Source organism: Dinoponera quadriceps, unplaced genomic scaffold, assembly GCF_001313825.1.
Source record: "Dinoponera quadriceps isolate SergipeBrazil2010 unplaced genomic scaffold, ASM131382v1 scaffold1069, whole genome shotgun sequence".
Lineage (NCBI taxonomy): Eukaryota > Metazoa > Arthropoda > Insecta > Hymenoptera > Formicidae > Dinoponera > Dinoponera quadriceps.
This window is the reverse complement of record NW_014555200.1, coordinates 1,303,250-1,318,203: the sequence shown is the minus strand read 5'-3', so window position 1 is coordinate 1,318,203 and position 14,954 is coordinate 1,303,250. Positions and strand designations below refer to the sequence as shown.

At 46.3% G+C, this 14,954-nt stretch overlaps 2 protein-coding genes across 6 annotated transcripts in view; one reads left to right on the top strand and one right to left on the bottom strand.

Annotated features, from left to right (window-relative positions):
- LOC106743484 (inaD-like protein) overlaps nt 1-12,171 on the bottom strand; it is a 104,529-nt gene extending 92,358 nt beyond the window's left edge. For 4 of the 5 annotated variants that reach the window (XM_014617368.1, XM_014617372.1, XM_014617369.1 and 1 more), the window contains exons 1-5: nt 11,914-11,997; nt 11,600-11,670; nt 11,074-11,456; nt 10,863-10,988; nt 10,627-10,742 (exon numbers count right to left, since the gene is read on the bottom strand). In XM_014617368.1, coding sequence (XP_014472854.1) covers nt 10,627-10,742; nt 10,863-10,988; nt 11,074-11,456; nt 11,600-11,670; nt 11,914-11,915 — 698 coding nt within the window. In that variant the 5' untranslated portion in view covers nt 11,916-11,997. Of the gene's footprint in view, nt 1-10,626; nt 10,743-10,862; nt 10,989-11,073; nt 11,457-11,599; nt 11,671-11,913 lie in introns of all 5 variants that reach the window. The other variant, XM_014617370.1, reaches the window with a different exon arrangement.
- LOC106743486 overlaps nt 1-14,954 on the top strand; it is an 83,279-nt gene that overhangs the window by 52,399 nt on the left and 15,926 nt on the right. The window lies entirely within an intron of this gene.

Here is a 14,954-nt window from a genome sequence, read left to right as displayed (position 1 = left end):
TATTCCGCGGCTTACGACTTCTCCGTAGGACAGACGTAACTCCGGTTTCTCCGAACGTGGAGTTTTCGCACTGCGTTATTTTTGCCTTCGCGCGATTAGAGTAAAGTAAGCGTGATTCCAAGTTGAACGAGTTTGCGCGACACGTACACATAATTGAAATCCTTCTCTAGAAATTGGTAGCCGACACACGTATGAGAGAGACGCACGTTTGCGAGACGCTGATTCTCCGTCACAACCACGAGAAATTGATCAAAGTCCAAGTGAGGGAGAGAAAAAGAGACAGAGAACCAGAGAGAGAGAGAGAGAGAGAGCGTTGCAACGAATATCGATCCAAGGATGGAAGCGAAGTATAACGACACGAGCCATCAAGTATCGGAGAGTACGCAACGGGACCTGACCGACTTTACACCTCGTTAAAATTGCATTAGATAGACGCGGTGGAAAAAGATGTCGCGCGCCTCAGACCGTCGTCTGAGGAATACGTTAAAAAATGTAAGCAGCCTGCCGGATAATCGCCGGCCGAATTACATCTTTAAAGTCGATCTGAGGCGAATTTCGCCACGGAGTTGGGGGGGGGGGGGAAGGAGGCGATATCGTTTGTACACCTCTCTTCATCGTCGTCGTGATCGTCGTAGTCGGTAGCGCGAGAGACAATGAAGGCGTTGTTTGCTCACTGAATTATGCAGCGTCAGCATATTCCTCGCTCGAAAGAAAGAGGGAAGTTAACCCGGTCATTAAAAGTCACTGCGCGGTTGTGCGCTCCGACGAGAGAGCGAGAACCGTGAGTGAGAGCGTCTCGCTGTTGGAAAGGTACGCCCGACGAATGCCCAGTACTTAACGTCCGCTTTCACCGTCGAGGTGCAGTAGCCAGGAATAATGAAGGAATGATAATCGAACCGGTGTATATTCCCCGCTCATCCAAGAGATCGTCGAATTAAAGTTGCCTCGTCGCGGGATAAAAGTGCTCGCGCGCGAATATCCGGTCGCGTCGTCGAGCGGTAGTGGTGGAGATCCATGGTATTCCCCTCCAACACATATCGGACTGATATAATTTAGGCGTGAAACTCGGCGAATATAAATTCGATACATCACGTACAAGCGCGGTCTACTTTATCACTCGATACCTAGGAATAATTAAACTGTTATTCCGCGGCGGTATCGGGCCGCGTATTACGAATTGATTGACGTTATTTACCGATACTTTCTCCGGGCGCATTATGCAGGGAAATAAATGCCGGACCCGATTACACGCATGGATTCGCAAATTTCATTCATCCGAGTCCGCACTGCCGTCGCTACGGACGTCGGACTCGTATTTTTGAGGCGCATTGAGTACGCTAATACCTGCCCGTTTTTCGCGCGTTTAATTGCGAGTTTTATCGGTGGCAGCGAGAGAGAGAGAGAGAGAGAGAGAAAATTCGTTGAAATATAATTGAAAAGCGCGAAAAAGCGCGACGAGCTGCGGAAAGAGTAGTTTGCCGAAATGATCAGGTGAATCTGACGAGAACATACCTGCACTCCCACTCCCGTTAGGCCTGATTCCGCCTCTCACGTTCGTAGACAGCATCCGTGGCGAGGAACACGTGGATCTCGTATTACCCGAGCGATATGCATTATAAAGGGACGGCCTCTTTTTTCTGACGCAGCACATTTGATTATCGTAGCACGTTGGTCTATGAAAGTTACACGCGCGGTCGAAACATTTCTAAAAATATGCCGATTTGAGACACGCGGAGTCGACGAACCCTCGAATTTCCTGTCACGGACGAACGATTCTTGAGAGATCGGATTCTGGGGAGACCACGCGATCGCACCGCGAATATCGTCGGTCGTCCGCGGGAATCGAGCGTCCAATTAACGGGCCGCGAGACACATTAATTAATTAAATGCTGCAAATTAGAGTAAGGTCGAGGTTGCGAGAACGCGCACAGTTTACTCCGGGCGTACATACGTAAAAGATCGTGTCCCAATTCGCGACTCTAAATGAAGCAATCGCGGACGAAAGTTATCGGGCGAGAGGAAAAAGGCAAGGTAAAGTATACCTTTAACTTCGTCATTTCGAACTTACGAGCCTCTCGCGAAAACATCGTAAAACGCGCGTTTGGCGCACAATACAGGCTCTTGGTGCGGATCGAGTTTATTTGGGGAAATCGAGTTTCCACGGAAAGTGGTCCTTCCACGGTGCGCAACGTTTGCAAAGAGCGTAAATACATGTTCGGTGCGGACGCGCCGGAAAATCACTGTCGTAATGGATACAGCGAGAGCGTACGTAGTAGAACTGCGACATCGTCGCGCGAAAAACAAGTCCGCGAATGTCCCAGTTGCCGTGTGCCCGATAAATCAATCTTCGCGCTTCACTAAGCGCATCCCGATTTGCATAGGGCGTTACGGAGATCCGGCGAAATAACGCTTATTGGGGAGGTATCGGGAAAGGCAACGACTTCGCGAGTTATCGCGCGAGACCCCGCTGTAAGAACGTACGTCACGTACCCGGAAAGTTTCCAACGAATGATTTACGAATGCTCTTCGCTAATTTAATAATGCATGCGGCGAGCGCAGCGAAACGCTGCGAAGCGGGACGGAGGGGAGCGAGCTAACTCTTCGCGAAAACGTAAATCACAAGAGCACAGTGAGATTTCCTTACAAAACGTAATTTTTCCAGCGTAATTTCTCCCCGAGAACAAGGCCTGTTTTTGCGTAGAACTGACAAATTTTCAGCAATGATGAAGAACAGTCGCAAAGTATTTATCGCACGTGTGCGTGCAAAGCGCAAGAGTGCGAAAGTGGAGAAAATTTGGTGGACGAAAGTTTATAGGAATTTATAGCCCGACAGAATTGTCAGAATTTAGTTCCTTTCGTTTGCTCGCGAAATAGTTGACTGATTGCTTGAAATATAACGGCCGGATACGGCCGGTGATCTGAATCGCCGTAACGCGCAGTTATGCGGGGAATAAAGTGCCGCGCGCTGCCAAATCAAGGATAGATACATGTGTACAATAAGCGAAGAATTTCCTGCATCATTACGTGTGACCGTTAAGGCGCTCCGTCACGCAGCCGTAAAACCTCGATTCTGCGTTACGGACGTGTGTAAGTATACTCACACGTATATACTATGTGTCCAGGGAATGATAGTGTACATTACAAGGATCGATCGAGCAACAAGTGAAGAAAGCAGAAGAATTTGTACAAGGTGTCGTTAATGGCGCGTCTATACATCACCCACTGCAAGCTCGTCCCTAACGGTAGCGCGAGAAGCGCGTAGAAGAAACAAAGAATGCGATCCAAATATTTATAGTCGTCTCTTTCTCTCCTAAGGCGCGGCAGCTATTAGATTCCTCGCAGTTCACCCTCATTAAAACGCACCACACACGCGGTATCTCGCGATAACTTTTTTAACGGGAAAATAAATTTCACCGAATATATGATTTTCGCTCTGGGAAAATTATCCCACGCTGGCGGTTCTCGAAGCGCGCCGATGTAATTACGCGCTTTTATTATAGAAATTCCGATCGTTACGCCGAAGTAAAAAGTGGAGAGAGGGAGAAAAAGAAAGGGGGAGAGAGAAGGGGAACGCGGTCCTATCGACAATAGATATTACTCGTTAATATATTTTCCGGCGGACGAGAAAGACCGCGCCAACTAAAAGGGGCGCCTTTTTTCACGCGCACGAAAGAGCAAAAAGGAGATTATATTGATCCAAGTTACGAGCTGCTTATCCCGACTCCGCCTCGGCTTATTCACTTTGTAATTCACGTCGACGAACGTCGTGAATTACAAATTATTGTCTACTACAAGACTAAAAACATTCTCGTCGTTGTCGTTCTCGCGCGCGTTCGACTCACCGAAATTAAGGAAGTCCTAACGATCCTTCGGAGAGGATCGATATATTTTTTTCCTCGTTCGTGACATTATAGAGTTACACACGAATGGCGCAGTAAGTTCCGCACGGATTTCGAAACATAATTATACGGCGTAATTAAATCAAGATCATCGGTGGATAATACTAATTAGTCTAATTAGCATGTATGACATTTCTACCGTTCAAAATCGTACTGATAATTATTGTAATTATTAGACTACACGGGGATTATTAGATTACCGATTTCGCCATTTTCTCTGGCGAGTTCTACAATCATGTAATCAGAGTTGCGCGTTCGTCGAACGAGCGGAGAAAAGAAAAGTAGATCGATGGACGTGTTTCACGAAATGATACGCGGAGGACAATGTGGTTCGTAAGAAAGGTAACTCCACGGCTCGTCGCTCGTTTACTTTAAACGCCGCGATTTCTTCCTCCTCTCCGCGACGTCGTCCCGAATAATAACTAATGAAACGCGCTGTTTTGCCCGGTATAATTATTAAATAATTGCGTTTGACGATAATGAAGCGGCCGAGACAATGCCGAGAGTAATCGCCGGATCATTGTACCGTAGTGGCGCGGGGCAACGGGTTAATCAATTTCTTGCCACGGCGCTGACGATGTCGGAAGAAGAGAAAACCACGTTGTCAAGCGGCGCGGCGACTCGCGCGTGCCGCCCGACCCACCGACCGATGGATTTTCGACTGACGTATGAGAACAGGACACGTAACTAAAGCGGAGCGAGAATAGAACGAGACTGGGCACTTTATGCGGCATTTCGCATCCGCGATAAAACTGAAACCACCGGTGGCGACGACGCCGCCACCACCACCGCCGCCGTTGCCACCGTCGCGCTACCACCGCCGCAGCCACAGCCGCCGGCGTAATACCGTGACATTATTGATCTTTGTTTACGATGAAAGAATAAGACCACGGGCAATGTGTGAAAAAGCGTCGCTCCGCCTCGAACGCGTGAGAAGTCTCCTCCTCCCCCCCGCTCTCTTCGAGAACAACCCGGTGAAAGTACCGGTGGTGGTACCTCCGTAAAAAGGAGATAAAACGACAGCGTTTCGCTATCGAAGACCGGCTCGCGCCGATGATTTATGGTATAATTGTCGCGGCATATCATGGTTATCTCCAGCATAATAAGAAATGCATGGTGGATCTGCCGTAAATTCGCGCGGCACGCGCGTCCCACTTTCGGGGTCTTATAATCCCGCGCCGGTTTTCCGCTTGCGGCTTTTAATCATCGGAGTCATCGCGCGGCGAAAACTTTTCCCGAAAACGTTCCGCCGGAATTTCCAACGGAGCCATCGGTTGTTGTACACCTCGCCCGTAATCATCCGTAATTGATGCGTTGCCATTTACTTTAATGAAGATCCGCATAGCAGAAGCGGCCGGCGTAATGAGAATTTAACACGAACGCGTGCGGCTAACCAGCGTTTTTAAATATGCCCCCGGTTAGAGACGTTAAGCAGCCGGGTTTATTTAATGTTCAAAAAGAAAGAGAAAGAAAGAGAGAGGGAGGGAAGGAGAGAGAAGAAAAAGAGAAAGATGTCGAGTGTACGGTAAGCGTGTCATCAAGTAGTGCGGCTTTTAAATTGCCGCTCTCTCGGCCGAGAGACTCGCGTTTCATCGCCGCGTGTCCAACGACAACCTCCAAACCGACCGTTGTTAAAAAAACGCTAGCGACGAAAGGGTTAATCAGTAATTTCCCTCGCGAGCATTTCGCTACCAGATCGGCTTATAACTTGAGAGCCCGCCCGCGGACTCTTTAACAGCGAAGTCATTAAAGCTCGCTCTTGCGAAAATGCGTGCCTCGTGAAATTCCTTGCGAACAACCCCCTACCACCCTCTGTAGCCTCACCCGTGTCTCTTGGTCGTGCGATCGATAACGCGAAAATTAAGACGCTTCACCACTAATTTATCCCGCGAAGTATATCGCATCAATTGTCAAATTAAATATCTCTCTCTTTCATGCGGCTAATTACTTTCAGCCTCTTCGCGCAAACGCACGCACACTTGCGTGGGAGCATCCAATTGATTGTATTGTAAATGCGTTACGTGGCGCTCAGTTACAATCGGTGAAAGAGCAATCGACGTGCAACGCGGTTTTGTTCGACGCGGGAACGCTGCATTCGATTCGGTGAAATTTGTCTCGCCTTTATCGAGCGAACAAAGCGCAAAACGCCGCGACGGTGACTGGGTCGACTGCGAAGTACAAATTATCGGGGATACCGATCTCCATTGTTGCAACTATACGACGCAGGCCTGCTTAACAATATTGACCCTCTTGCGAAACGTTCGTTTTAGGACGAAACAATCGCGTCGCAATAAAACAAACGGTCTAACGATCTAATTGCCCGGATTCGACGGCGGCGGCGCGCGCGTGCGCTCGATATTCTAAAAGACACGCAGTGGCATCGCGCTAAAAGCGTAAGAGAGATTTCAACCTCGAAAAACCCGGCTCGCAACAATTTCCTCGCTCCGTCGTCTTTTGAAATGCAAATCGGGCTAAGAGAGCGAGGCGAATCACCGGGTAAAGAGAACGAGGGAGACAAAGAAAGAGAGGGAGACCCCCGTCACTTAAAGGCGTCAATTATTCGTGATTTAATTCGGGACGTTCCGATTCGCGGTGTCTCGACATATTTCAGCGGGAAACGCCCGCGAAGCGAGCATCGAGTTCTCCCCGTAAACCCTGTTCCTTTCTCTCGCGAACCGAATCGAGTTCACGCGAAAAGAGAGGAATCGCGATAAAGGCCGCTCACTGAGGAGCAAATTGCAAAGAGAGGGTCTCCGCCCATTCAGCAACTTCTCTCGCGTATCAGCTTCTCCTTTAGAAAAATTATCCCGGTATTACCTTTTTTCATTACTCGTAATCCCGCGGGAGCGTCGGGCGCGCGCGGTTTAACGAACGAGGAGGAGGCGCGGACCTATTAGCTGCGAAATTCCGGGCGCTTTGTGCCCCGCGAAAAATTTCTCGCGTATAATGCCTCTTTTTTCATCGCGTAACGTATTACCCAATAAAATCTCTCGATCAATCACTCGCCGGAATCATTACTTTAAACATTTGCCGCCGTACTTGGCGTTGCCAGGGTTTCGTTATACGCGATATAAACGAATATCGTATGCGACACAGCTGTAAATTATAAGTAAAATATATGTTTGTATAAATATATATATTAATGACAATCCCTCCGTGTATTAAAATCTATCCGACGTATGATAAAGTCGCGTCGTTTAATGTCGCCGCGAAACTCCCGTGAATATATTTATACACTGTGAACGCGCGCGAGAGAAAGGGCCGCTGTAACCGACTAATAATTCACTCTTGACTTTTTCTCGCGCGCGATAAATTTGTTAACGTACGTATAATGGCGACGATGCATTAACCACGTCGAGCTTTTTCGAAAGCTACGCGTATAATGCCGCACGTTCCGTTGGAAGTGCGTCGAACAGTATGAGCTTCGGATTTCAGCCGAATGACCCTTTCACCGCGCCAGATACCAGAGATAAATCGCATGCGTCCATGTTATTTCGGGAGAAATTTTGAAATATTGCAAAAACAAACATCGCCGCGCGCGAATCTACGCGATGATAATTTATCAGGTGCGCGAACGCGTCCGGTCGATTAATTCGAATCCGTTATTGTGGCGGAAGAGCTCTCTCCCCGACAGCGTCAAGAATGATGCCGAATGATATCGAGGAACACAATCACGATACGGCTGATCGAAACGTTAATTCAATCGCGAAATTTAACCAGCGATATCACTCGGTCGCTCGAGTATTTTATGAAAGCTCACGACTCACTCCATTATCGATTCGACGAATCGCAACACTTTTGTTTACGGCGCAGGTGTAAAACAAACTTCAGCGCGCGCTATATAGAGGGAACTGTTTAACGTCAATCTACCCGTCGTAGACCGTCCGTACCGCTTACTTACCAATCAATTAGGCTACTTCGTAAATCTTTGCAGCCTGATTTTTCCCCCCTATAACGTTACTTAACGCGACGTCAAAACGTGGTATGACGCTTGCTTTATATAGCTCGGCTATCGATTCGACAATAAATTACTTTCCCCCGGCATTTTATACCGTCGCAATCGCTGCATTGGTTCCACCGTTTAAAACCAAATATCGCGGACGGGCAAAAGATTTATTCGAATTCCGGGCGATATAAAGATATACTGTTGAGACGATAGCAACACGCAAAAGAGCCGGAATCAGAGGGAGCAACAATACGGGCGGTCAATACGGGAGAGAACGAATAATTTCCGCGAAATATTGGTAAAAACAACAGCGCAATGCGAAAGTAATGCCGGAGAGAGAGAGTCAGGAATAACATTTGATTACCGTTATCGAAAAAAACAGAGGGATCGTTGCGTGGTACAACGGGCGCAAAAGGCGACGAATTAGCGTTCTACCCCTCCTATCTCGCTACCGCTTCGTTATCATCGATACACATGCAATGGTATCACCGGACAAATTAATTTATGAGCGGCGTGCTCCGATCACGTGCACTCGGCGGCGTTGATGGCGATAAATTTAGCCCCGCAGGCGTACAACGAATTTTCGAGGGTTGCAACGGCGGGTGCGCCGGTCTCTCTCTTTCCCTTTCTGCCGACGACGACGAGGGCGACGGCTTGGGTCGACCGGTTAATTCGCGAAACGTAAGGCCGCTTCTGCCGGCCACGAGTCGCGCCGTTAAGGTCCCAGGGCATGAATAATCCGCGCGCACGGGTCTAGAATAATTTCACGTTGAATTCAAATCCGGGATCGATGAGGCCTACTCCCGCCGACGATCTAACCCAGTTTCGCGTTACGATAGGCGTGTGCAGCACACCGAGCGCGAGTGTGTTTCTCGCTCCGCGGAGTAGAGCCGCGAGTCGATAAAAACGCAATTTTGCACCACTCTCCACGCGGCCGGCTCTGCCCGATGACGTGGAAAACCCGCACGAATCGCGCGACATACCGCGAAAAACGTAAACACGCTCTCAGCTTTCCGCCCCGACAGGGAAAGAACGACCACCAATTTCGTCGATTGACCGCAACGTTTTGCTGCGAAAACTTTCTTCACTCGATCGTCGCGAATAACATTACATAACCGGAGAAAGTGGTGCACATATATACGTTCATGTGTACATATTTCCGACGTCGCGGCCGTTCGTGAGCAATCTGCGGGAGATCTACCTGTTCCTACAGTTTGTTGGGAGGGATCCGTCGGCAGGAACCCCTACGAGTTACGTGCGACTCGCGAGGGCGAACGCTTCTCGCGGACGACGACGGTCGCGCACCACGTGAGGAGCTGTTTAACAGAACGACATCGCGACGCCCGCTACGTCGACGACGCACCACCCCCCCCTACGAGGCGGAGAAACTGCGCGCGAGAGATTAACGAGCGCATCGCGTAAAAAAGCGCCGCTCCGAGCGTGCCGAGGCGCCTCGCGTGACCTCGCCGTCAAAGAAACGCGACGCCCCGCCGGTAACGCGGATTAATCGAGGATGACACCTCTCCGCCAGCTAAGTCTAATTGACGAAAAGGTCGGCGAGAAAGCCTCCGCGCGCCGGCGACGGCGACGGACGCACTCCGGCTGCATCGATGGGGAGCGCGAAAGAACGCACTGCTCGCGATCGAACGCGCGAAATGCGGGGCAAAAATTCGGAGGAGGAGCGCACTAGTCGCGGCCTGCCGCGAGATGAGTGCGTGCGTACGCGCAAGGTGCGTGTCCGAGCACCTGCAAGTCACCCCGCGACCTTCGACCGACGAAGGTTCGTCGAAGACTGGCCGGCAAAGGGTGGGAGGCTCTTTTTCAAAGGCGGCGTTTTCTCCACGGCGGCGGTGGCGGCGACAGCGGCGAAGCTTCCGGATGAAGGTAACGGGCATGCGTGTGACGGATGGCACGAGCGTGCACAGGGTGTGCCGAGAGAAACGCGTGATGCGGAAACGATAGCTTGCGGTCGCTCGCTCGCTTTCCGCGCGTGTGTCCGACGACCACCCGCCGTCTCTCGTCAGAGTGTGTGGTTTATGATGGTGATGTAGATTAGACTGCCTGGAGCTTTGATTCCCTTTGCTCTCTCTCGAATCGGCAAATCACGTTTCGCTCTCGACGCAGCGAAAGGGGATCATATTTTGCTCGGTACATTAACACCGATATCTCAAAGAGACTCGTGAACCGACTAATCGCGTTGTAAAACGGTAAAAAGTTTTGATTGATACTTTCAGTCAGTCTTGACGCTAGAGCGAACCTTCACTCTTAAGATGCTTCTCGAGATAACGAGGTTATACTTGACTATTTAAAGAAGGTAGTTCGGCTCGACTGCGAAGATTCGGTTAATCGCACTGCGGTAAAGCGAAGTTATTGGATCACCTTGTATATCGCGCGTCCGCGGTTCTATCTGCCGCCTCGAATCCCCTTGTCGTCGTACAATCTCTATTTTCTCTGATATCTCTCGACATTTGGAGAGTCTCACCCGTTCCGACTTATTGTTTTCGGAGAAATATTGAACTCGAGGGTTTCACATGCAAGTAACTTAAAGTCACTCGCAAACATTCATCAAGTTTCACATCGCTTAATCTTTCGAGGAAAGATAAGAAAAAATGCACAATCGTTGCCGCCAAAATAAAGGCGATACACTATCAGCGTTTGAATAAGTTCAAATGAAATTTTGCCGACAATTAAAGATATGGGAAATTATCAGAATTTAGCGGTCCACTTGTATCCCCGAGGCATGCAGCAATAACGTTTACAGGAATAAAATATTCGACTCACCACCCTGCTATGCCGTTCGGTTGTATCTCCTGCAGGAAGATGCCGAGCTCGCCTTTGTCCTTGCTGCGCAGACCGACCACGCTGAATCCCAGGCTGGTTCCTTCCGGCTTGTACAGCTAGAAAAACACACAAGATCGTCTCGATCAACAAAAAGAGTTTACAATGTGACTTTCTCATGGCATACGTCCTAGTAGATTTCACTGAGGCCACAAGTTGATGTGAAAACATTTCTTTACCTGGACTGTAAATATCTGTCGTCCTCTCGCTGCGGCTTCGATAACCTTCTTGAATTCTTTCGCGTAAGTAGGGGTAGTTATGGGAGGCATTCCAATAACTTCTGAAACAAGACTCGGGCTAGTAACCTGTAACAAAATTGCGACAAGCATCTCAGTGCATTGAAGATCCACATGAACAACGTCCGAGTTAAGTGGGATAATACGGGATTACCTGTGCGCTTGTATCTTCGCTGCTGCTGTGCAATAATGGAGCAACTGGTACTCTCTGGTCCTCCAATTCGCTGCTGTCTTGGTACAAGTCTTGATAGAGATTCGGTGCGAGTGGTTGCACTGGAGTACTCGGTACAGACAGTTCTAACTGCCCGCTGATGTTGATGTCGAAGTCGCCGGGCAAAATAGACGGATGATGCGCCAATTGAGTGTTCAACTCGATCAGCGAATCCTGAATCGTGATTATACTGCGAAGTACTGGATCCTCCAGCAAGGATATCAGTGACTTTATATCTTGGGATGTGTGCATCTGCAGCTTAGGATCGTCGCAGTCCTCCACACGTTCCTGCACGTGCTCCAACAAGTGGAGCGCTGTAGATATATCTATAACAGAAAATATCACATCCATTTGCTAAGATCTCGCTAGTTAAAAAGGTATAAGGTACGATTATGAAAATTCCCCGAGTATAACGGGTTAGCTAGACGAAAGAAGAACGCGAATAGTAATTTATTATGTTCACAATTACCTGCGCTGAGCGGCATTGTGGTCTCTTTTGAACTTCCTGACGAAACCCGAGTATAAACAAATACCTCGCACCTGGAACAGGAGGGAACAATATTCCGTAATCTGTGGAAAATTATTCAAATTTGAATATTCAAATTCAAATATTCAAGGTACGCGTCAAATTCGTTCCGAGTCACTCGAACGCCATGTATTTTCTTAACCTCAAAACGACGTAATCGCGACTCTGATTTCGAGCGAGCGACGTTAACTTCGTCGTACGGGACGACGCTCCGACGGGCGATTAATTTTCATTAAGTAGCATCGCCGTGAACGTACATCGCGAATCGATATGAAGTTGCGTGACGGAGAGGAAGCTGCGATTATGTCTCCAGCATCCGCGACTCCTCACCTGGATTCGCGAATCACGAAGGGAAAACGGACACTTCCGTGATTGTCTGCAAGCTCACACGATCACGATCGATCTCACTACTTAGCTAGCGAGCGACGGAGGATTGCATTTCGGCGTCAGCTGACTAAACTATCGCGATATCGAGCACTTGACAACTTTCCTGATGTACAGGAGGATCTCGGAACAGGCACGCATTCGGAGCGACTCGAGCGATCACGTGACCAAACGCGGCAACTTTCGAACGTTCTCGAGCGCGGCCTCCCGCTGTCTACCGCGGTCCAGCCTTTCTTTAAATGTTTGTATACATACCATAGGCAGTGTTTACTCGTGTATAAACAAAACACGAAAAGTTTGCGTAGTGTTTCCTTTCTTTTCTGGTCATTGTTCCGAGTAGAATAAAAAGTCACAACGTTAACGTGACGTCAAAATGATTGCAAAATGACTTCCAAAGAACATTTTTTTATCATGACAGAAAATTGATAAAACTATGACTTTAGAATTTACAAATTTTATTCTTTTCAAGTAAACTTTTCAATATTTTTAAGTTACACATATTACTAGCTATATACAAAATTGTTTATGCAAATAATATTCTATTTATTGCAATTATAAACAATTATTTATATAGCTCATTAAATATAGCTAAAAAAATTATATTATATTATATTATATTAATATATTAAGCTAATTATAATTATTATAATTCTAAATACAACAAACAATTTTTTTGCAGTTTATTCGTAAGAATGTTGCGTATATAATGCGTAATTGAAGCAAATAAAGCGTACGTACAAGATACTCACTTTTCAGTGAACGTAAATTTTTTGAACTAGTGTTGCCAGTTCAGCGAAAAAGAACAGATTATATATTTACCGAAATCATATTTGTTTTAATATCTCGTTCTTAACACCTTGGCTATTCTCGAATAATTTTTATATGAGAATGACAGGAAGTTATGATAATTATAATTATAAATTGCAACGATGATTAAGTTTTCCTTTTTTATTCGTTTCCATCGTTTACACGAGAATTATATGGACTGAAAGCAAAGTGAAACTCTTATACGATTGCTTTAGCAGTCAAGGTGTCGAGAAAAATTTTCTTTCTGTTTGTTTCATTTGCGAGACGCTTATTACAGCGATGGTTAACTATGTTGTATGTAATATAAAATTAAAATAAACGTTTTAAACGGCTGTGTGAGAAATGCGTTGGAGAATGCCGCTCTCTGTAGGTATGTGAATATATGCCTTGATCACCGATAAAGTAACATTGTGATGCGGGAGCTTCGAAATAATTATGCACATTAAAAAGAATGAAATTTATTGTCATCCGGTTCTGTAGGTAATAGCAGATTTACTTCTAGAGATATTTAGTTTCTCAGACTTGTAAAAAAAAGAATAGAAATAGATGAAGAACCCGCCTATATATATGATACTTCACTTCCGTGATCGTAAATATAAATAGTTTTCATGAGGATGAAAGTGTACTTTGTAAAAATGATTAGTTTTTCTTTCTTGAGGAGAAAAATATCTTATGAATGCAATTCTTTCATTTTTAATAAATACGAAATGATATATACGCGCGAGAGAAAAATGAGTTACTATATCCAAATCCATCCGCGGATTACCGTCACGATTATTAAATAAAAGGATACGTACGAAAAAAACGTATTACCAGGCGCTCAGAAATTTATTACGTCTCTCTATCTTTCAGATGGACTGCGCGGAAACATCGTTATTTGCTATCCCCAGAGGAGGAGATATTTCTTAAGACAAGTACAATATCCTTTGGGAACAACACGGAGGAAGCAGTTTCGTGAAACAGGGAAGAGGGAAAAATCCCGGCATCATTATTAATTCCGTAACTCAAGAAGAGCAGGCGTACACTCTTTTGTTTTTGAACATTACTTTATACTTATATTCAGAGCGAAATATAATCTTTAATTTTATGTTCAAAAAACACGTATGTTTTCCTATTTTTATCATATAAGAAGAAGAATTACGTTAAAACTCTATTAAAAGTGTGTAAATTTTTTCGATAGCAATAGATACCGATATAAGTAGTAGCGATGAGGCTACTTTCAATTTTCCCTGTGATTATTAGGAATATTAAATAATACATTGAAGACGAAATAGTATGAGAAAGGAAAAAAATTTGCCAGGACAAATCTGCTTACAATGTGAGTCTAGTTAACTTTTCAACGTGCGGCAAGTGACAGGCTTTTAGCGGTCGAGCACTTTGCATGACTTATAAACAGGTCCTTACGCAGAGTTTATCCTACATGTGTTTATATATGCAGGTGTTATGTAAGTGTGTATATGTGGTACGTAGCAATTAAGCAGATACTATTAATACACTCAATTCTATTAAATTAACGATAAAATGTGAAATTATCCACGTTGAAATATTTTACAACTTTTACATTGATTTTTCTTTTTTTAAAAAATTTTCGCATTTCATTTATATCGTAAGGATGATATATTATCGATTTTTTATTTCTTTAAGTTCATGGGAAATATGTGACTCGTTAGACGCGAACGTGTTAATTCGCTACCAAGATTTCATCCTCACTATTCGAGAACCGCTAAGATGGTGACTTTTATTTTTTATCACCGTTCTTAACGTCGGAAGATATTTCCGGAAAGTAAGTCCTACGCTGGATTTATCAGAATCTCCCCTATTCTCGGTGTGATATACACAATACCCCACTTGCTACCTCGCAAATATTTTACGGGAAGGCTAACTTCGCAAGAACTTCGCAACGTGCGTACACACCGTGGGTCTTCGCGTAAGAGGGGAATCAGTTTCAATATTGAGACCCGTCCCACGGTAGGGACAGGATCGCAAAAATATCGCACGAGGACGCCTCATCGCCTCGGCACTTTATCCAGTCGATCGTTGAGCGGCTGGCTGCCTCCGACCGATGATGACAGCGCGATCTCGTCCTGGTTGACCTCGGCCGGGAGTC